Source organism: Notolepis coatsorum (genome assembly GCF_963971535.1).
Source record: "Notolepis coatsorum genome assembly, chromosome: 10".
NCBI lineage: Eukaryota > Metazoa > Chordata > Actinopteri > Aulopiformes > Paralepididae > Notolepis > Notolepis coatsorum.
In genome coordinates this window covers 72,287,078-72,308,808 of record NC_140174.1, presented here as the reverse complement: position 1 = coordinate 72,308,808, position 21,731 = coordinate 72,287,078, and the positions used below count along the sequence as shown (strand labels likewise).

General features: G+C 44.0%; 1 protein-coding gene across 1 annotated transcript in view; it reads right to left on the bottom strand.

Annotated features, from left to right (window-relative positions):
- Positions 1-21,731, bottom strand: part of coasy (CoA synthase) — a 68,156-nt gene that overhangs the window by 18,131 nt on the left and 28,294 nt on the right. The window contains exons 5-6 of the mRNA XM_084322713.1: positions 5,762-5,951; positions 1,698-1,762 (exon numbers count right to left, since the gene is read on the bottom strand). Of these exons, the coding sequence (XP_084178839.1) occupies positions 1,698-1,762; positions 5,762-5,951 (255 nt within the window). The remainder of the gene's footprint in view (positions 1-1,697; positions 1,763-5,761; positions 5,952-21,731) is intronic.

The window sequence follows — 21,731 nt, the reverse complement described above, 5'->3', positions numbered from 1 at the left end:
ATGCAAGGCTTCGTCCACATTGCAGCCGACCAGTGGGATGCATGGTCTAGCAACGTGCAAGACAGGGGAGGGGAGAATTGAAGGGAGAATTGGCAAGGCGAAATTGGGATGGGAGAAAAATAGAAAAAGGAGGAGAAAAAGTGGATAAAAAAATGACTTTTTAAGCACTTTGTAATTTTTTTTGTTGTTTTCAAGGAATTCCAGGCCTTGATTTTTCTTTGTAAAAAATCAAGCACTTTAAGCACTTCAAGGACCTTGTGCAAACCCTGCTTCTAGTGCTCATCATCCCCAAGGTGCATTACCTTGTTTTAGGGGTGGACGGTATAAACGGTATGAATTTGCGCTACGATATGGATTTTGACTCTACCTTCATACCTTGTCACCGGTAGACTAGAGCAGCTAGTCACAGTAGTAGCAATGACGTTAACATTACTTGACGATTCACTCGACGTTTGCAGTGGTTGTTGCATATTGTTTAATTGTACTGAGTTTTTCTCCACTTGCTCACGGACCTTGCCATATAGTTTGGGCATTTCAATTTGGCTAATGAGGCTGAGAGGAGACTTGCTTTAGCACAGCAACGGGCTAACGTTAGCCACTAAGCTAACGTTCTAACGTGACGCCGCGGCACCGGTTTCATTAGTGAGGAAAGGGGGGGGGGGGGGGGGGTATATTGACGAGGCTTGACAAGAGGTTCAAAGATAACTTCACATTTATTGGCTATTCGTTTCTTTATATCGCTTTATCCATCGGGCTGCTCTCGTTTCCAACTCTGTGTTGACAATGGCATCCTGGTGTGACATCAACTACGGCAACTTAGGACGCTCAAACTCAAACCTATTACATCACGCTCTCTCGCTCTCTCTCTACATTGTCAAACATGTACACTAAAGTTAAGTTATGTTGGAGTTTTATTGTGTTTGAGTTGTTTGAGGGAAAGAAACCTCCTGTCCTGCGGTAGTTTTTATTTTCACTTTGTGCCACTTGATTTGATTGTATTTCATGAAAAAAGTGTTTTTCAGAGATGGAAGTAACTTGAGAAAAGGTTTTGCATTAATAAATGTTCTTAAAGGGGAACTATTTTACTATTTCTTTCACTATTTGGGCACTTTTACACAATTCCTGTGAGTCTATGGAACACCTCTGTAATATTTTTTATTTTTTTATTCATTGTTTTGTATTTCTAATCAAGTCCTCAAAAACAGCATTTTTCTACCTCAAGATCTCGAGCCGTTTTGAGCCTGGGCTCCAACCACTGTGTGCAGCTCATCTTGTACCTGATGCCACACAGCCACATTAACATGCAGCGGTGTCTTTCTGACATCACAAATCATCACATTTTCAGATGACTCAGTTCAGTGAGGGTGAATATTGTGAGAGGAGAATTGGAAGAATGCGCCAATATGAGAATTAGAGACATAGATCATATTAATATAAGTTCACATAGCTAGGAAACAATGCTAAACACTCAAAAAGGCCATTTATAAGATAGTTCCCCTTTAAAATACCTCTGTACTATGTGAAATATGTCCTAGTAATACGAGAGTACAGTAATAGCTGCCAGTGTTTTACCCCTTCAGAAGCATTTATATACATTTTAAGATAAATGAATATACCGTGATATATTATGTACCGTTACCGTCTATGCTTCAAATTATACCGTGATATACATTTTAGACCATACCGTCCAGCCCTACCTTGTTTCCAAAAACCTTCCCTCCTAGTGCTCGCCGGTTGATAGTTTTGTCTTCATTCAGGATGTCTGAAAATTACGACAAGAAAACATCAACAAACTCTTCATCATTGGAAGGAATGCATCTTCATCTTTACGTGATAAAGCACTGCATTTTGTTTGCTCCAATGCAAAGATCCCCAATGTTTCAACGTGCTTCCCAGGTCCAGCCAGGCTCCTGGTCACCATGTGGTTAAAGGCCCAATCAGTGATTCAAATGTAAAAAAAAAAAAAGATTATAAAAAATTTATAATAAGAAAAAGAGAGAATAAAAGGGTAGACAAAAGGTAAATATGATGTTTTAATTGTACTGGCTGTAAAAGGCTTGTGATGTTTGTCAACACTGGAGTAAAACAAGCCTATTCTCCACTTTCACAACCTGAAAGTAGGCACTTCCGGCTGACTTCCGGTTGCGAATGGTACTTCCTGTCCGATCCAAATACATTGTTTTTAGCTACTTTTCTCCCGTTATTTAAACAACTTTGTCGTCACAGAGAGGTAATGAAACGTTTGTATTATTATAGTATAGAATGTATTTAATAAGCAAACGTTTGTCAGCAGGGTTTTTGGGCTGTATTTCCTGTAAAAACGTTTACTGTTAGTTTACTTGCTCAAGCTAATTAAGGCTAATGCTGGCTAACAGAAGCTAGCGCAAGAAACGACACCGCAAAGTATTGTTTATAGTGCATTTCTTGCCACCTTATAGCATTTGTACATTTGTATGACAGTCTATAATGCTCCCGTGAGGTTTTTCCGGACGTTTTGGTAATGATTTTCACTATAAAATCATATTTCTAAATGACAGGAAGTTGATAAACTGTCCGGAATAGCTTTGAGCTAACGATCTTTGCCGATGCATTCCATTCTAAACGTAACGTTAGTTGTTCAAAACATTACCCGTCTATATAATTTGTTCCTCAACGTTATATAGACAGGTAATGTTGTTATTAGACAGGGTGGTCTTGCCCGCAACGATGTGCAATACAGTGGTACATATAATAGAATCAAAAGAAGAAAACAACATTGTGCAGTAACAGGTAGCAGGTAACATGGAGTGACATCTCGGTATCTGTACATAGTTATTTACAGAGCATGTGGGACATGCTAGTTAGCTTTGGTAGTGCAATACACTGTTCCTGTTATTCTAATTTAAAGTGTCCTTTCCTTTGGCCATAAGTGTGCGTGTGTGCGACATGAGTGTGTGCCCGCTCATGTTAAAGTGTTAAGTGGCTGCTCGTGTGTGAGCGTGCACAGTGTGCGTGTCGTGTGTGTGTTCATGTGTGCTTGTGTGTGGACAGTTCAATGTTCTGAGCACTCAATGTTCATTGTTCATGGCTCTGATGGCCTGGGGGAAGAAGCTGAGCCTAAGCCGCTCTGTCCTAGTAGCTGGGGTTCGCAGGCGTCTGCCTGACCTCAGCAGCTGAAACAGGCTGTTATTGGGGTGGTGAGGGTCTTTCATTATCCTGCAGGCTCTGGATTTGCACCTCTTGTTGTATAGAACCTGCAGGGGGGGTAGTGCAATACCCGTGGTACGCTCGGCTGAGCGCACCACTCTCTGTAGGGCCTTCTTGTCCTGTGCCGTGCTGTTTCCATACCAGGCAGTGATGTTTCCGGTCAGGATGCTCTCTACAGCTCCTGAGTAGAAGGACTGGAGTATCTTCCCCGATACTCTGAACTTCCTTAACTGTCTCAGGTGGTAGAGACGCTGTTTCGCCTTCTTTACTACTGTTTCTATGTGTGTTGACCATGTCAGGTCCTCTGAGATGTGGACCCCCAGGTACTTGAAGCTGCTCACCCTGTCCACGGTAGCCCCGTTTATCATCAGTGGTGTGTGTGTCTCCTGCTGTCCTCTCCTATAATCCACGATCAGCTCCTTGGTTTTGCCAATGTTCAGGAGCAGGCTGTTGTCCTGGCACCAGCGTTCCAGTACCTCAACCTCCTCCTCAACGTTAGCCAGCAAGCTGCAGCCTGCTACAGTTAGAAGCTAACGTTAGCCAGCAAGCTGCAGCCTGCTACAGTTAGAAGCTAACGTTAGCCAGCAAGCTGCAGCCTGCTACAGTTAGAAGCTAACGTTAGCCAGCAAGCTGCAGCCTGCTACAGTTAGAAGCTAACGTTAGCCAGCAAGCTGCAGCCTGCTACAGTTAGAAGCTAACGTTCAAGTCAAGTCAAGTCAAGAGTTTTAATTGTCACGGCATACAGGTATACAATGAAATGCGGGTGGTCTTGCCCGCAACGATGTGCAATACAGTGGTACATATAATAGAATCAAAAGAAGAAAACAACATTGTGCAGTAACAGGTAGCAGGTAACATGGAGTGACATCTCGGTATCTGTACATAGTTATTTACAGAGCATGTGGGACATGCTAGTTAGCTTTGGTAGTGCAATACACTGTTCCTGTTATTCTAATTTAAAGTGTCCTTTCCTTTGGCCATAAGTGTGCGTGTGTGCGACATGAGTGTGTGCCCGCTCATGTTAAAGTGTTAAGTGGCTGCTCGTGTGTGAGCGTGCACAGTGTGCGTGTCGTGTGTGTGTTCATGTGTGCTTGTGTGTGGACAGTTCAATGTTCTGAGCACTCAATGTTCATTGTTCATGGCTCTGATGGCCTGGGGGAAGAAGCTGAGCCTAAGCCGCTCTGTCCTAGTAGCTGGGGTTCGCAGGCGTCTGCCTGACCTCAGCAGCTGAAACAGGCTGTTATTGGGGTGGTGAGGGTCTTTCATTATCCTGCAGGCTCTGGATTTGCACCTCTTGTTGTATAGAACCTGCAGGGGGGGTAGTGCAATACCCGTGGTACGCTCGGCTGAGCGCACCACTCTCTGTAGGGCCTTCTTGTCCTGTGCCGTGCTGTTTCCATACCAGGCAGTGATGTTTCCGGTCAGGATGCTCTCTACAGCTCCTGAGTAGAAGGACTGGAGTATCTTCCCCGATACTCTGAACTTCCTTAACTGTCTCAGGTGGTAGAGACGCTGTTTCGCCTTCTTTACTACTGTTTCTATGTGTGTTGACCATGTCAGGTCCTCTGAGATGTGGACCCCCAGGTACTTGAAGCTGCTCACCCTGTCCACGGTAGCCCCGTTTATCATCAGTGGTGTGTGTGTCTCCTGCTGTCCTCTCCTATAATCCACGATCAGCTCCTTGGTTTTGCCAATGTTCAGGAGCAGGCTGTTGTCCTGGCACCAGCGTTCCAGTACCTCAACCTCCTCCTCAACGTTAGCCAGCAAGCTGCAGCCTGCTACAGTTAGAAGCTAACGTTAGCCAGCAAGCTGCAGCCTGCTACAGTTAGAAGCTAACGTTAGCCAGCAAGCTGCAGCCTGCTACAGTTAGAAGCTAACGTTAGCCAGCAAGCTGCAGCCTGCTACAGTTAGAAGCTAATGTTGAGGCACAAATTATATAGACAGGTAATGTTTTGAACAACTAACGTTACGTTTAGAATGGAATGCATCGGCAAAGATAGTTAGCTCAAAGCTATTCCGGCCAGTTTATCAACTTCCTGTCATTTAGAAATATGATTTTATAGTGCAAATCATTACCAAAACGTCCGGAAAAACCTCACAGGAGCATTATAGACTGTCATACAAATGTACAAATGCTATAAGGTGGCAAGAAATGCACTATAAACAATACTTTGCGGCGCTAGCTTCTGTTAGCCAGCATTAGCCTTAATTAGCGTGAGCAAGTAAACTAACAGTAAACGTTTTTACATGAAATACAGCCCAAAAACCCTGCTGACAAACGTTTGCTTATTAAATACATTCTATACTATAATAATATAAACGTTTCATTGCCTCTCTGTGACGACAAAGTTGTTTAAATAACGGGAGAAAAGTAGCTAAAAACAATGTATTTGGATGGGACAGGAAGCACCATTCGCAACCGGAAGTCAGCCGGAAGTGCCTACTTTCAGGTTGTGCAAGTGGAGAATACTGTGATTTAAAACGGTAAAAAAAATAAATAAACATTTTCCATCAAAAAATCGAACTCTTTACGAATGTATGTGAAAAGAAATACGGTCAAAAGATTCTCCCTCACCTGAGCCGAACTCCTCCACCACCCTGCGGTAGGCAGTCGCCCCTGGCCGGTAGGTGTGGTGGCCCAGCTGGTCGCTGTCGATGCGGGCCGCTCCCAGGACCTCCAGGCGCTGCGCGATGGAGCTCTTGCCACTGCCGCTGCCGCCCGTCAGGCCGATGACGTAAGGGAGTGGAGGGAGGCGGGGCGAGTCCTGGTCAGGTAAAGACACCAGTAAAACTATGCCCAGCTGACAAAATATTTCCAAAAACAAACAGAATAGCATTTATTGACGCGAGCCTTGTCCTTGTTGATACAGATGGAGCAAGGTTTTCCTAGCTCCATTCTACCGGCAGCAATAGGTGGTGCTCGCGCTGTGCTCTTGTGTTGATCTTAATGTAATTTCTTGTGGAAGTGCTGTTCTGTTATCTGCCACCAGGAGGCGCAAACTGTTGGCAGGCCGGCTATCTGTCAATCTCAATAATATTATTCTGTAGAACAGTATCTATCCATTAAAAACGTTTAACTTTATCCCAGCGAATCTCTTAGTTACATTTGTAGATTAACTCTAATCTTGTTACCTGCCAGGAAATCCTTAGTTGTAAATTGATCAATATAGTATGATGATGTTTATGTGAACTATTTTAGCGAATTATTTCAGCAAAGTATTCGGTAATGCCATCATCCGTGAGCTTCAGACAGAATGCCGTGATGCCATGTTCTCAGGATTAGATGGATAGTTGCGGTGCTGATTAGGCACAGCGTATTCTGAAATAGGTCTCCAAAGGCATAGCACACGATGACAAATATGTATATCAATTTGACATGCATAACTCATGATTATGAATTTCCATGTCCCAAACATTGATTTATCCCTAGGTAGATTATCTTTTTCCCCCTCCTCCTTTTTTCCGATTTTTTCTCCCATCCCACTGTTAGTCATTATGCCAATTCCCAACCCCCTTCCTGGTTGTTGCGCACTTTCCCCTACTGTTGGTCCGAGAGGCCGGAGACTGTCACATGCTTTCCTCCAACTCATGTGCAGCCAGCCGGCAGCCAGCCTGGCCGCGCATTCTCACTGGGAGAATGTAACGTGTGGGAGGCCGCACTACCTCTCACCAGATCCTACCTTCGCTGAGCAGGCACCCCGACCGAACTGTCGCTGTCCACAACGCCCAGTACCCACCCACGGCTCCCCTCCCCCTAACTCAGCCAAACGAGTTAGTATAGCGATCAGCCAGAGCCAAGGCAATGGACTCTCCGGGAGTCGAGACCACAGCCTCTTGCATTGGTGACGAGCACAATCTCCGCTACGCCACCTGACCGCCCATCCCTAGGTAGATGATGCATTATAATAAATGATAATTATTTTAATTAGACTTAAAACATGTAGTCTATTATTATATTATTATATATTATTATATGATAACTGTTACAAAGGGTCAGATTAAACCGAATATATATATTTATTACTTGAGATATATTGTATAATATTTGTATATCGTCTGATATCCCTTGTATATTCTTTGTATATATACACGGAATATCCCTTTACCTAGGTACAGGCCAGACCATAATATTCGTTCTCCTATTGGACAGCGACCCCTAGGCGCCAACGGCCATACCCCCAATGGCAAGTTCAAAGCCACCGCCAAGGCATGTCTGAACATGTCCAGGTTTGCGCAGTAATACGAGACAGAACTGAGGTTGGCACTAGATTATTCACCTTACGTATAAATACGTCGCAGGTGGATACAGCAGTAGTCTTAGTCCAAAACGTTGAAGCCTTCACCACGATACAACGTGCTGTGAAGTGGGCCTCTTTGCCCCTAAATAGAGCCTTGAGAACCGCGTGCGAATAGATAGCTAAAGTGTCAGAGTTTAACGCTGTATCGTCGAGTTCGACTTATTCTATTGTGAAGTAATAGTCTATTATTTATAGTGTATCGTGCGGCTACCGTTCTCCGTGACCATCATTACCACCGGTTCGTCGTACTCTAGCTAGTGCACTTATCCAGGCTGGGCGGCCTAAACTCGAGCCACCACCCGAGGAGTCCTAGACGAGAACCGTTGGATATGTACACCGGAGAACCTACACCGGCGAATGCAGAGCCTTTTCCGGCTGGATTATATTGCTTTGGTACTGTGGCTGCTGGAGCAGAGAACCGTCTACCCCACTGCTGTGTGGGATCTACCCTGTGAGGAGCACTATCGAGCCCGCCTCTAGGACCACAGAGGCTGGCTAGCTTTCATCCATGCTGTCGTGCATACTGGAGTATAGCTGTTGCTTTGTCTACGGACCAAGGGATTACTGCACTGGCTCCTGTATCTGGAGCCTCGTTATTCCGCGTTGATCCAGACTTTGCTCCCGAACATTCCTCTACCCTGCTGGCTTACAACCGGAGGGAACCCCTTAGTATCTCCAGCTGACTACGAGTGTGCCTTATGTAATTCTTATGCTACAGGTGGCGTCAGTTATACCCATCTTACTATGCTCATGGACTTACGCTCTTGACCTACTTAAGTGTTCTTCGCCTTACAAGCGCAATCATAATTCTCAATCTGTAACCTACCGTTGCTGCTCTAATAATAAATACCTCTAAATAGAACTTTCTTTGTCAAGCCGTATTCTTGTGTGGGTGTTCACCAGATATACCGTGTACTGTATGGCCAGTAATTAAAGTACATAACTAAGTAGTGGTTTAATGATACCATACTCTCAATACAGTCAGGGAATTGTACCCCTCAGTTACAATAACAATAATAATATAATAATTATAGTTGCTTGGACAGTGGTTTCAACCTTTTTGGGGCCAGGGCCCCCCATCATTTAAAATATAGGCTAATTGTCTTCCCTGGATATTAGGCCTAATGTTGATTATTATTCTGCGTTATATAATTTTTTAAAGCATGTCATTGAATGCCAAATAACAGATGTGATTTAACTGGACAGTTGGAATATCATTATTATCATGATAACAGATGGAAACTGTAAACGCATTCGGTGACCAGACATTAAAACATATTTGGTGGCTTTCCATGTTCCACTTGGGGGTGATGTAGTGTGCAGTTATATTATCATACTGGCCAATCGCGTCTCGCTCTTCGCCATAATGAGATAACTCTTATCTCCCAGCACCTACTGTGCTCATGAACAAACTATTTGCACCCATGCACGTGACCAGGCCACGCCCCGGCGTCCTCCTATAAGAGAAATAAGAAAATATTTAATATTTTCGCCATGGCATTCATAATTCATCCAGCCTCCCTCCGGACTGCAGTGGCACCCTGTATGAGATTGTAACGCCTCAATACCGCCGCCTGGTGGATGGTCGGGCGAGTTACACTCTCACCAAAACCGGAAGTGGCGATCGGTGCGTCGAGGAAATCCCTCCGGCAGTCATATCTTGTTACGTGGATGCAGACAAACACTGTAGTGCATTTCGATCGCTTTCGAAACGCAATAATCGATATGATTTCGGCGTTTATTGCGCCATACAAACCGGAAATAGATGTAGGAGATCGACATCAAATAATTGGGATCTTTTTCCTCCAGTCTCATCGGCGAACGGTAAGAGGAATATAACATTATTTTCAGCCCGATTGTTTATTAATTTCACTGCAAACCATCTGCTCAACATATCAACCCATACTAAATAAAGCCGTTACTGATGATCAAGGAATTATAAACAACCACCCCCCCCTTTCCTTCACGCATGATGAAGCATAATGTATACCGATAATATACATTTGAATTTTTTAATATAGCGTGTATAGGAAAGAAACACCAATCGATAATCTATCATATGCGTCAGGGCCTATAACTCTAGTTTTTGGAATTACAGCAGAAAACCTTAAAATCACTTATATTCTAGACGGTATTAACACTATGGGTGCCATGGGTTAAATTCATTATATACCATAGGTTGCCGGCTCTATTTGTCTATGGAGAAGTACCCCTTCTTTGCATGGCTATAACTTTTTAAATTCTATTGCTACATTGCCATTATTAGGGCCCATTCAAAGTCCTATATGTATTGTTCATTGTGTAGCAACGTTAAACTTTTTCATTCACATATTCATAGTAAAGTATGGTCTAATGCAGACCTGGGCATTGTACGGCCCGCGGGCCGGATACGGCCCGCGGGATGATTCTGACCGGCCGCGAAAGATTACATGATAATAATTTTTTTTTTTTAATAAATATAAAAATATTTTTTTTAATATTTTTTATTTTATTTTTTTAACTTTTTTCTTTTCATGTCAACGTTCACACGCACAATATACGCTTACCTAGGATTTGACTTGATTCAACAACAAAGCAGTCGGGGCAAGCCGAAAACAGTGGAAAGTGTGGTTATTTGAAGTTTGGATTTCTTTTTTCACAACTGAGGTAGGTAGATTACATTTTTAGAGACTAAAGTACAGAAAAAAGGTACCGTTGGGTACCGGTATCAATTCACAGGTACCGGTACCGTATCGGTTCAAATGTGAACGGTACCCATCCCTACTGAACACACAACTGCAGGGCAAGGGCATTTTTGCTCATGAAATGCATAGCCATGTGAAAGCCTTCATGACAAAGTTGCAATTAATTTCAAGGCAACTAGGCAGCAACAATCTCAAATACATGAAAACCCTGAAAGAAGTCAAACCATCAGCTGCTCACCGGCACAGGTACTCATCCATGTTGGGAGCACTGCATGATGAATTTTCAAGGCGTTTTCAAGATTTCAAAAAGGTTGAGGATGAAATGCAGCTGGTTTCCTCTCCCTTTACCTGCAGTGTTGATAGTTGTTCAGCTTGAACTCATTGACCTGCAGTCTGATTCACTACTGAAAGATCACTTTAAGTCAGCATCACTGCTAGAGTTCTACTCTGCTCTCAAGGAGGAGAACTTTCCAAACATGAGGAGACATGCTCAGAAGATGTTGGTTCTCTTTGGATCCACCTATATGTGAACAGACATTCTCAGTCATGACGTTTACCAAGTCCAGGTACAGATCCTCTCTCACTGATGAACATCTGGCAGCTGTGCTTCGCATCTCCACCTCAGACATGCAACCTGACTTTGATGGACTTGTTAAAGCTCAACAGAGACTGGATTTATCACACTGAATGAAAAAAAAAAGAGCTGAAGAACACTAAAATGTGGAAATATAACAAGTGAAATGGGACACTTGATATTTTTTTTCTTTTTTTTTGCACAGTTCTGAAAACATTAAATGTTTAATATAGGCATGTAAAGTAAAAAAGGCTACTGGGACACTTTTCTTTACACAGTTCAGTGACATGTCTTGTTTATTTTGGCTATAAGATGATGTGATGTCTTTAGAAAGCTAAGAAAATCCCTGTTTCAATAGTATATGAAACTCAAAATAATAACTTTATTTGTATAGCACTTTTTCATACATGCCCTTTGTTAATGTTTCACATTTTGTTTATCATTTTGGAAATAAATTCTATTTGAATAAATTATATTTTTGAAAGCTAACCTCACCTTTTAATTGCCAAATAATAACATACACTCTTACCAGGGGTCAAAACAATGCCATTTACTGCTTTTTATATAGAAATAAAATGTATATTATGCATAATTGAGGTTGGAATTTTGGCCCGGCCCTCCAACATATTTTCAGTTGCTCATTCGGCCCCCCGGGAAAAATAATTGCCCACCCCTGGTCTAATGTATAAGTATGTTTTCATCTCTTTCTGCAGCTTTCTCCAGAATGTGATCTATAGCCCCAAATGCATTATATTGATGATGAAATACAGTTTGATGGCAATCGGGGCGATATAAAAAATTTCAATTGGACGTACTTCTAGAATGATCTACGTATGATCTGATGATGACCGGATGGGCGGGGGATCGTTTATAATTCCGTGGGCAGCGTTAGATGATTCATCCAGAGTGGGTCATATGTTCATCATAACAGTTTATATGGAACACGTTCAAGAATAACGCTGAATCTCACCGGATCTTCCTCGCGCCGTTGGACGATCAGCGTGGTATAGACCGTTTTCGATTATGGGATGTTTATCCTGATGAACCATTTCCAGCTTGTATAATACTATATACGTCCAAATCATGTTGTTTATCGAGTTATTGGCAATGGATCGCTATTATATTGTGACGAGCGAGTGCCGGCAGCCAAACCGAGTGCCCGGAAGTAATATGGCCGACCAGCATAACCTCCATAGCACTTCCTGTTTGGTGATTGCGCCGATCGGCCACCAGATGGCGCTCCTGAATCGCCAGAGAGCTCAGTGGGTCCTCCTGGTGGATCTCAGGCCAGCGGAGGGGAAATATGAATCCGATCGCAGATTTTTGAAATATTGATATTAAAGACGCTGTACAGCGTCCTTCGGCAACTTGAGCATGGCCGGGAATGACGCTGTAAAGCGTTTCCCGGCAGTCAAAGTGTTAACACAACAATGTATGAATGAAAAAATATAACGTTCCCACATCCTGAACGATAGATAATCGATGTTGAATGGGCCATAGTAATGTCAATATAGCAATAAAATCTAAAAAGTTATAGCCCTGCAAAGAAGGTAAACATCTCCATAGGCTTTCAACGGTGGCAGACTGGGTACAATGATGGGCACAACCCCGGCGCCCAATGTGTTAAAATATATTTTGTTTTTAATAATTGTAAAGGATCACAAGTGTGTTTTTGATTTGTTGTAAACAAAGACGGAAAATAAACTTCATTCATTCAATTAATAAACTGTATGCCTCACTGTCACTGTGTGGAAGAGACTGGGATCATTCTTTTGTGGAAGGCAACATCAGGCTTGACTTAAAACATTACTTTCCTAACTTAGTGAAACTAAATGTAACAAATTAACACAGATATAAATGTACTGAATGGTTATTTCTTATTTTATTTATTATTAAAAAAAGATTAAAATCTGATATATATTTTTTTACCGATACCCGATCCAGCTATTTTACTGATATCGGCGGCCGATACCGACACCAATATCGGATCGGTGCATCCCTAGTTTCATTACACATGAGTGCATGCTTACCAACTGTTCGCCTGTTTTATTGCAACACTATTATCACCGATATCTAAGAAGGGAGATCCCCCCTTGAATGGCCCTTCTAATGCAGTAACCCCTGTTGCAGACCTGGTGTCACACTGTTTTTTTTTTAAACCGATACCAGATCCAGCTATTTTACCGATATCGGCGGCTGATACCGATACCAATATCGGATCGGTGCATCCCTAGTTTCATTACACATGAGAATGCAGTAACCCCTGTTGCAGACCTGGTGTCACACTGTTTACGCTCCAGGCGGACTTTTCTGTTAGCCTGAAGCGAGGGCTTCACCAGATCGCATGGAATACTTTTTGGGACTCCGGATTCATTATGCTGTATAGCGTTATGGCGTGTGCCAAATGGACTTATGATCTACCAGATGGGGATCAAATAATTGGACAATTCTTTTTGGAATCCAACCGGCCAAAGGTAAGAGCAATTTGACGTCAATTTCAGCTTGATCGTGCAAGGATTTCATAGCCATGCCCCACCTATTGTGGTAATAACGAATGCCGTTATTGGCAATCAATTAATCACAAATGACACCCCCCCCCCCCCTTTCACGCATTCATGATGGAACATAATACCGATCATATGCATTTTAATTTTTAACTGTAGCATTTGTAGGGACGAAACGCCAATGGATTTAACGTTATTAGTATTGCGCCTTATAAATAGCCTCACAGGAATTATCCCAGATCATTCAGATATAACACTCATATTCACCACGGTATAAAACGGGAACGTATCGATGGAAAAAATATTTCTTTATGGCATAATGAACGGAAGGTTCATACTGTCAATTGACAATGATATTGGATCCATAGCTATAATATAAAATATAGGTTTAGCTCTACAAACAAGGTGACCGATTACATGGGGTTAATGGGTGGCATGAGCCTATGCACTTCCCGGAAGGAGCGTGGCACCCAATGTGTTAAAGAAGATGTGTCCGGCCCATGGGGACATTAACACTTGTGCCAAGAACGAGAAATCTTGTTATTTAAGCGTTATTTTTTTTATTATCGATTTCCATAAATGTTTCATCAATCTAGCCTCACGTTACCAGTGGGGATCTGTCTGAGCTCGAACAGGGAAAATACCGCCCCCTATCGTCTCTCCGGATGGTATTGCACCCATTGGATTGGACTGACTGAAATGGATGGGAAAAAAAGAGTCCGGAATCAACATTTTACTTGTCAGGTATGTAACTGGAGACGATCCCATTCATTGCCGAGCCGCAGAACAGCGTGGAATATGTGTTTCCAGTACCCAGCGTTGGATCAATAAACGCGATCGATGTTTGGAATAGCGATCAGGAATTGGAATAATCTTTTTGGAGAACATCTGATCTGAGGTAAGGAATCTATTTGACCAGTCTTGGGATAATCTCTGTTGGAATCATTCTGATAACAGCAGAGAGGGTAGGATCTTTTAACTGAATAATACTGTGTACATCATTTTGAAGTGTGTGACTAAATTGTGTTGTGGAAATAGTTTGTAATTAGTTTCACCCAGCTGACAGAAACTGGAGGTGTGGCCTTTTGCTGCAGGTGTCACTCATCAGTAATTAGTGATAGTGATTTATAGGGCTGACCTTCGAAGCTTTTTTTGGCAATCGAAACTCCGGGGCCGAGCTTCGATTTTAATTTGAAGCTTCGAATTTTTTTTTATTATAATATATATATATATATATATATATATTTTTTAATCTTATGTTGTGGGACTTGTACAGCACTTGGTAAACTTTGTTGTTTTTAAATGTGCTCTATAAATAAAGTGGATTGGATTAATTAATTAAGTAGCCCCTTTCGTGACTGTGACGGCGGTGACGCAGCCAACAAGGGTTCACTCGGCTGCGCTGCCTGGGTGCAGTGGGGCTGCTCTCACAGCCAACGACATGACATTACATAATTATGTTGCAACCTTCGTCATCAAGCAAACAATTATATTATATTTAATTTATCATTTATAATTATATCAGACAATGCACCTACAAAAGCAGATGATTACAATTAAATTAGCCAACTTGGTAACACATTAGTCATAGCAGCATAGGCATAGCCTTATTAATGTTTTGTGTGGCGTTGCCGTCGTGTACAACAATACTTACGTTTTTTAGGTGATTTGACAAAGTTGTTGTAGAGTTGTGATATGCCATTATCTTCTGGCACTCGGCTTTTTGGGCATTGTCTTTGCAAATTTGAAAGTGTAACCACACGTCTGATGACTTCTTCGTCGACATGTCTGCTGCACATGTCCTTGTTGTTTTCAACAGATAATCTCCATGTGCTTGTTGTAGAGAGGTGGAGTCGAGGTGCCGCTTACTTTCGTTTCATTGGAGGCGCAAGATTTGAGATTTTTTTTTATTATTATTATTTTCTTTTCTTTTTTACTTCGATTTTTTTTTATGTTCGAAGCTTGTGCCATTGAACAAAGCTTCGAAGCTTCGAAGTATTTAAGACAGCCCTAGTGATTTAAAGGCTTGCTGCCTTAGCGTCAGCGAAGCGTCACGAAACGAAGACAGACAAAGACTTGGAGTTTTCCTGGAGCTCTTCGCCGAGGGATCCACCTAGTGCCAAGTATCCTATCTTTCACTCCACTCTGCCACTTCTCTACTATCCTGCTTCCCCCCTACTCCCTTCAACCTTCTTCCTGCCACTCCTGACACCACAATGCGTCTCATACCTATATCCACAATCTGCTCCTCCAGAACAGATTCAACCCACCCACGGCAGTTTGCTAGCAACCCGGCTAATCTCTCCTACCCTCCTACAGCCACTAATACACCTGTCACAGTACGTGGAGGCTTATGGAATTGTCAATCAGCAGTAAAGAAAGCTGACTTTATTACTGCCTACGCCCATAGTCAAAATCTGCAGCTCCTGGCTCTAACTGAGACCTGGATAACTCCCAATAACTGATCAACACCTGCAGCATTATCTACAACCTATAACTTCACTCACACACCTCGACCTTCCAGACGGGGTGGAGGCACTGGCCTCATGACATCTCCTTCATGGGCTACAAACTTAACACCACTCCCAGATCTGTCACTCTCCTCTCTCGAATATCATGCAGTATCCATCTCTAATCCTTTCATTCTCACCATTGTTACACTCTATCGCCCTCCAGGTCCCCTCGATCACTTCACAGTTGAGCTGGACATGCTTCTACATTTACATTTAGTCATTTAGCTGACGCTTTTATCCAAAGCGACTTACAAGTTCTGTACGACAAGTCATCAGGAAGGGCACAACTCTATCAGCTGAGCAACAATGTTCATCAAAGTGTTGAGTGCTACAGTGTAGGTTAGTTTATTAGGACAAGTGCATGACAGTACGGTTAGTTAGGGTTAGATATTTAAAAAAAAATGTATTCAGATAATGGTTGAAGAAGTGCGCGTCTTTAGTCGACGGCGAAAGATTGGACGTGTTTCGGCTGTCCTAACTGGGGTGGGTAGTTCATTCCACCATTGTGGGGCAAGGACTGAGAATAGGCGACTTCTCTTTGATGACCTTCCCGGAGCTTGGATAGGAGTAGGTCTGAGGCGGCCAGAAGATGCAGAGCGTAGGGGTCTTGAGGGTGTGTAGTTAGAGACCATTGACCGGAGGTAGGCGGGAGCGGTTCCCTTTGCCGCACGGTATGCTAGGTCGAGGGCCTTGAAGCGGATTCGTGCAGCAATGGGGAGCCAGTGCAGGTCCCTAAGAAGTGGGGTGACATGGGCCGACTTCGGTAGGTTTGAGATCAGGCGGGCCGCTGCATTCTGAATGAGTTGAAGAGGCTTAGTGGCAGTGGCCGGGAGGCCAGCGAGCAGTGCGTTGCAGTAGTCGAGGCGGGAGATGACTGTTGATTGGACGAGGAGTTGGGTGGCTTCTTTTGTCAGGAAGGGGCGGATCCTTCTGACGTTGCTCAGGAGGAATCGGCAGGTTCTGGTTGTTGCTGCGATGTGAGCAGAGCAGTTCAACTGGTCGTCGAGGACAACACCAAGGTTCTTGGCGATCGGGGACGCGGTCACAGCTGCATTCTCGACTGTGATGGAAAGGTCGGTCAGGGGGGAGGATTTGGCCGGCAGGTGGAGCAATTCTGTTTTGCTTAGGTTCAGTTTGAGGTGGTTGGTCGTCATCCAGGCGGAGATGTCGGACAGACAGGCCGAGATCCGCTCAGAGACGTGGATATCTGAGGGAGGGAAGGAGAGGAAGAGTTGAGTATCGTCGGCATAACAATGGTAGGAGAAGCCATGAGACGTGATAATGTTACCCAGTGATTTAGTGTAGAGGGAGAAGAGAAGGGGTCCTAAAACCGAGCCCTGGGGGACACCCGTCCGCAGGGGGCGGGTGGCCGACAGGGTCCCTCTCCATGACACTTGGTAGGAGCGGTCATTGAGGTATGATGACAGCCATGTCAGCGCAGAGCCAGCCACTCCCATTCCTGCGAGGGCCGCGAGGAGGATCTGGTGGTTGACTGTGTCGAAGGCTGCAGATCGATCTAGGAGAATCAGGACAGAGGAGAGGCCTTTCGCTTTTGCTAAGTGAAGTGCCTCTGTGACCGCAATGAGGGCCGTCTCTGTGGAGTGACCAGTCCTGAAGCCTGACTGATTAGGGTCTAGGAGGTCATTCTGTAGGAGATAAGCAGTAAGTTGGTTGGATACAGCACGTTCAAGTGTTTTAGAAAGGAAGGAGAGAAGAGAGACAGGACGGTAGTTGCCTATGACGGTAGGGTTCAGGGTTGGTTTTTTTATGAGGGGCGTGACTCTGGCTTGTTTTAGGGAGGTGGGGACCACCCCCGAGTTGAGTGAGGAGTTGATGGTTGCAGTTAGGAATGGGAGGATGTCTGGTGCTATGGTCTGGAGGAGTGGGGAGGGTAGCCGGTCCAGCTGGCATGTAGTCGGACGGTTCGACGTTACCAGTGTCAGGGTCTCGGCTTCTGTAATGGGAGAAAAAGATGACAGAGTGAAGGATGAGGTTCTCGATTCAGCATTTGGAATGGGTGGGGGTTGGGAGAAGGAGCTGCGGATGTTCTCCACTTTTTCCTCAAAGAAGATCGCTAAGCTCCTTACCGGAAGATGGTACCACTCTCCTTCTATTGGGCGACTTCAACCTGCCTGACTCATCTCAGTCGGTCCCAGTGGTCTCCCTCCTACAATCCTTTGACCCGACTCCCACTGCCATGCCTCCCACCCACAAAGCAGGCAACTCCTTGGATCTCATATTTTCCCGTAACTCCAGCATCATTAACACCATGGTAACTCCCCTACATGTATCTGACCATTCCTTCATATCCTTCTCACTAACTCTCATGCTTAACCGAAAGGTCTTCACCCCAACTCAAACCGTCTCACTCAGACACAACCTGCCCTCCCTATCCCCCTCCACCCTCTCCTCTTGACATACTATCCGCTCTACCTTTGAGTGACACCTTCTCTGCTCTCCCCACAGAGATGGCAACCTCCACCCTCCTCTCAGCCCTTGCAACCTCCTTCGACAAGCTGTTTTTAATATATATTAATGATATGAAATCGGCATGCGATTGCAACCTGTTCCTGTTTGCTGACGACTCTGCACTCCTGGTCTCTGACAGGGATAAGTCTAAAGTGGAAAGTGTCCTGAGCAGTGAAATGAAAAAGATCTGCTCTTGGCTCAGTGACAATAAATTGTCTCTACATCTGGGAAAAACAGAGGCCATACTCTTTGGGTCAAACGCCAACCTAAAGAAATCCCAGGGTTTTAAAATTAGAGTAGGTGAAAACATTATTGAGGATAAAGAGGAGGTCACCTACCTGGGCTTTATTTTAAATAAACTTTCTAACGAAAAAATTGCACAAAAAGTGATTACTAAGGTCAATCAAAAAACCAAATAATTTAGAATTTCCTCAGTCATAAATAGGAACGCTCTGAGGACCCTAGCTGGAGCCCTCATCCAATGTCACTTTGACTATGCTTGCACTTCATGGTACAGCAACATATCCAAACAAATGAAGACAAAGCTCCAGACCTCCCAAAACAAACTAGTGAGACTCCTGCACAACCTTCACTTTAGGACTCACCTAACGCCAGCCCACTTTAGCAGTCTGGGATGGCTTAGGGTTGAGGAAAGGGTACACCAGCTTAAAATGCTACTGGTTTTTAAAGTACTGAAAGAAACGGTCCCCAAGTACCTAGTAAATTATTTTAATAAAGTAGGAGATGTCCACAAACACGCCACAAGAGGAAGCCCCACGGACCTGGTCCCGCCGAGAGTCAGGACATGCATGGGGAAAGATGAATTTTTTTTACTCTGCTACGGTAATGTGGAATGCCCTGCCAACATTCATAAAACTCCTGAACTCCCCTCTCGGATTTAAATCCACCCTAAAAACATTGCTCAGCAGCAACTCAAATTGGTCTTAATATGTTTTTTATCTCTTTTATCATAACTTGGCTTTTATTTCTTTTATCATGAGTTGCTTTTAAGGGTTTGCGGATTTTCTTTTAACATTAGTTGACTGTATGAGTTGTCAGGTTAGGTGTTTTTATAAAAAAAAAATAGGATGTGTCCTGTCTAGTGTACATGTCCATTTGTGTTTTTGTGCCGTTTTATGTTCCATGTATGGACCACAATGGAAACAAGCCTTGGCTTTATTTAGGGATGCCCCGATCAAGTTTTTTTGCCACCGATACCGATCACCGATCGTCGTGAGCCATATCGGCAGATACCGATCCGATACCGATCGTTTTTGATTAAATTTTTTTTTTAATTATTTTATAGTTTTTTTTTTTTTTTATAAAATATATATATTATATAATTAGACTTGTACTTGTATTATCTACGAGACATTGACACCACGCAACAAGTCAAAATGCTCGCTATCTGCAAACAGCTCCACTGTCTGTGTGTACTCTAGTAGCCTCCAGCTCCAGCAAGGATTCTCCTGCGCTGCAGCTGAACCCTATTGGTATAACGTTACTGTGCTTTGGTCATATCACATTCAGCAAGCCCTCAGCTCGAATACGCATTGAATCAATGTTATAAGACATTGATATCAGGAGCTATCTGTAGCTACTGCTAGCCGGCTAGATGACGTTAAGACAGAACTTTTTAGTTCAATGGGACATTTCGTTTTGAACAGTGAACTAGACCTGTCTGGCTTCCGGACTGGCCACTCCACAGAAACGGCCCTCATTGCGGTCACAGAGGCACTTCACTTAGCAAAAGCGAAAGGCCTCTCCTCTGTCCTGATTCTCCTAGATCTATCTGCAGCCTTCGACACAGTCAACCATCAGATCCTCCTCGCGGCCCTCGCAGGAATGGGAGTGGCTGGAACTGCGCTGACATGGCTGTCATCATACCTCAATGACCACTCCTACCAAGTGTCATGGAGAGGGACCCTGTCGGCCACCCGCCCCCTATGGACGGGTGTCCCCCAGGGCTCGGTCCTAGGACCCCTTCTCTTCTCTACACTAAATCACTGGGTAACATTATCACGTCTCATGGCTTCTCGTATCATTGTTATGCCGATGATACTCAACTCTTCCTCTCCTTCCCTCCCTCAGATATCCACGTCTCTGAGCGGATCTCGGCCCGTCTGTCCGACATCTCCGCCTGGATGACGACCAACCACCTCAAACTGAACCTAAGCAAAACAGAATTGCTCCACCTGCCGGCCAAATCCTCCCCCCTGACAGAACTTTCCATCACAGTCAAGAATGCAGCTGTGACCGCGTCCCCAACCGCCAAGAACCTTGGTGTCGTCCTTGACGACCAGTTGAACTGCTCTGCTCACATCGCAGCGACAACCAGAACCTGCAGATTCCTCCTGAGCAACGTCAGAAAGATCTGCCCCTTCCTGACAAAAGAAGCCAACCAACTCCTCGTCCAATCAACAGTCATCTCCCGCCTCGACTACTGCAACGCACTGCTCGCTGGCCTTCCGGCCACCAAGCCTCTTCAACTCGTTCAAAACGCAGCGGCCCGCCTGATCTCAAACCTACCGAAGTCGGCCCATGTCACCCCACTTCTTAGGGACCTGCACTGGCTCCCCATTGCTGCACGTATCCGCTTCAAGGCCCTCGACCTAGCATACCGTGCGGCAAAGGGAACCGCTCCCGCCTACCTCCGGTCAATGGTCTCTAACTACACACCCTCAAGACCCCTACGCTCTGCATCTTCTGGCCGCCTCAGACCTACTCCTATCCAAGCTCCGGGAGGGTCATCAAAGAGAAGCCGCCTATTCTCAGTCCCTGCCCCACAATGGTGGAATGAACTACCCACCCCAGTTATGACAGCCGAATCCCGTCCAATCTTTCGCCGTCGACTAAAGACGCACTTCTTCAACCATTATCTGAAATAATGGGGGGGGGGGAATTAAATAAATTTAAAAATAAAAAACTAACCCCAACTACCCTTACTGTCATGCACTTGTCCTAATAAACTAATCTACACTGTAACATGCAACACTTTGATGAACATTGTTACTCAGCTGATAGAGTTGTACCCTTCCTGATGACTTGTCGTACAGAACTTGTAAGTCGCTTTGGATAAAAGCGTCAGCTAAATGACTAAATGTAAATAATCTGAGTTTTTCTCACCTATATCTGTCCCATATGTGTGTGTGTGGCTGCGAGTGTGTGTGTGCTGATCAGGAAATAAGATAATCGATTTTTCAGCCCGCTTCTCTAGCGTGCATAAGTACATATACTATTGATAATCTAGCGTTTATTTGAAAACTATTCATAAATAGGCCGAAAAATTACGTGTTTTGTGTATTCCAGTAAAGCGCGATTCCTGCAGAATACTTTTTTTTCTGGAAGTAAAAGAAACAAGCGTTTTTCAAAATGGTATAAAACGGAAATGAACCGATTAAAAAACAATCTGTTTCGACAATGTTGACTGCAAACAAGTCATTGATAAGCGACGGGCGTATTAGACACATAATTTAAGATATAGTTTATGCGTTCGCAAATGT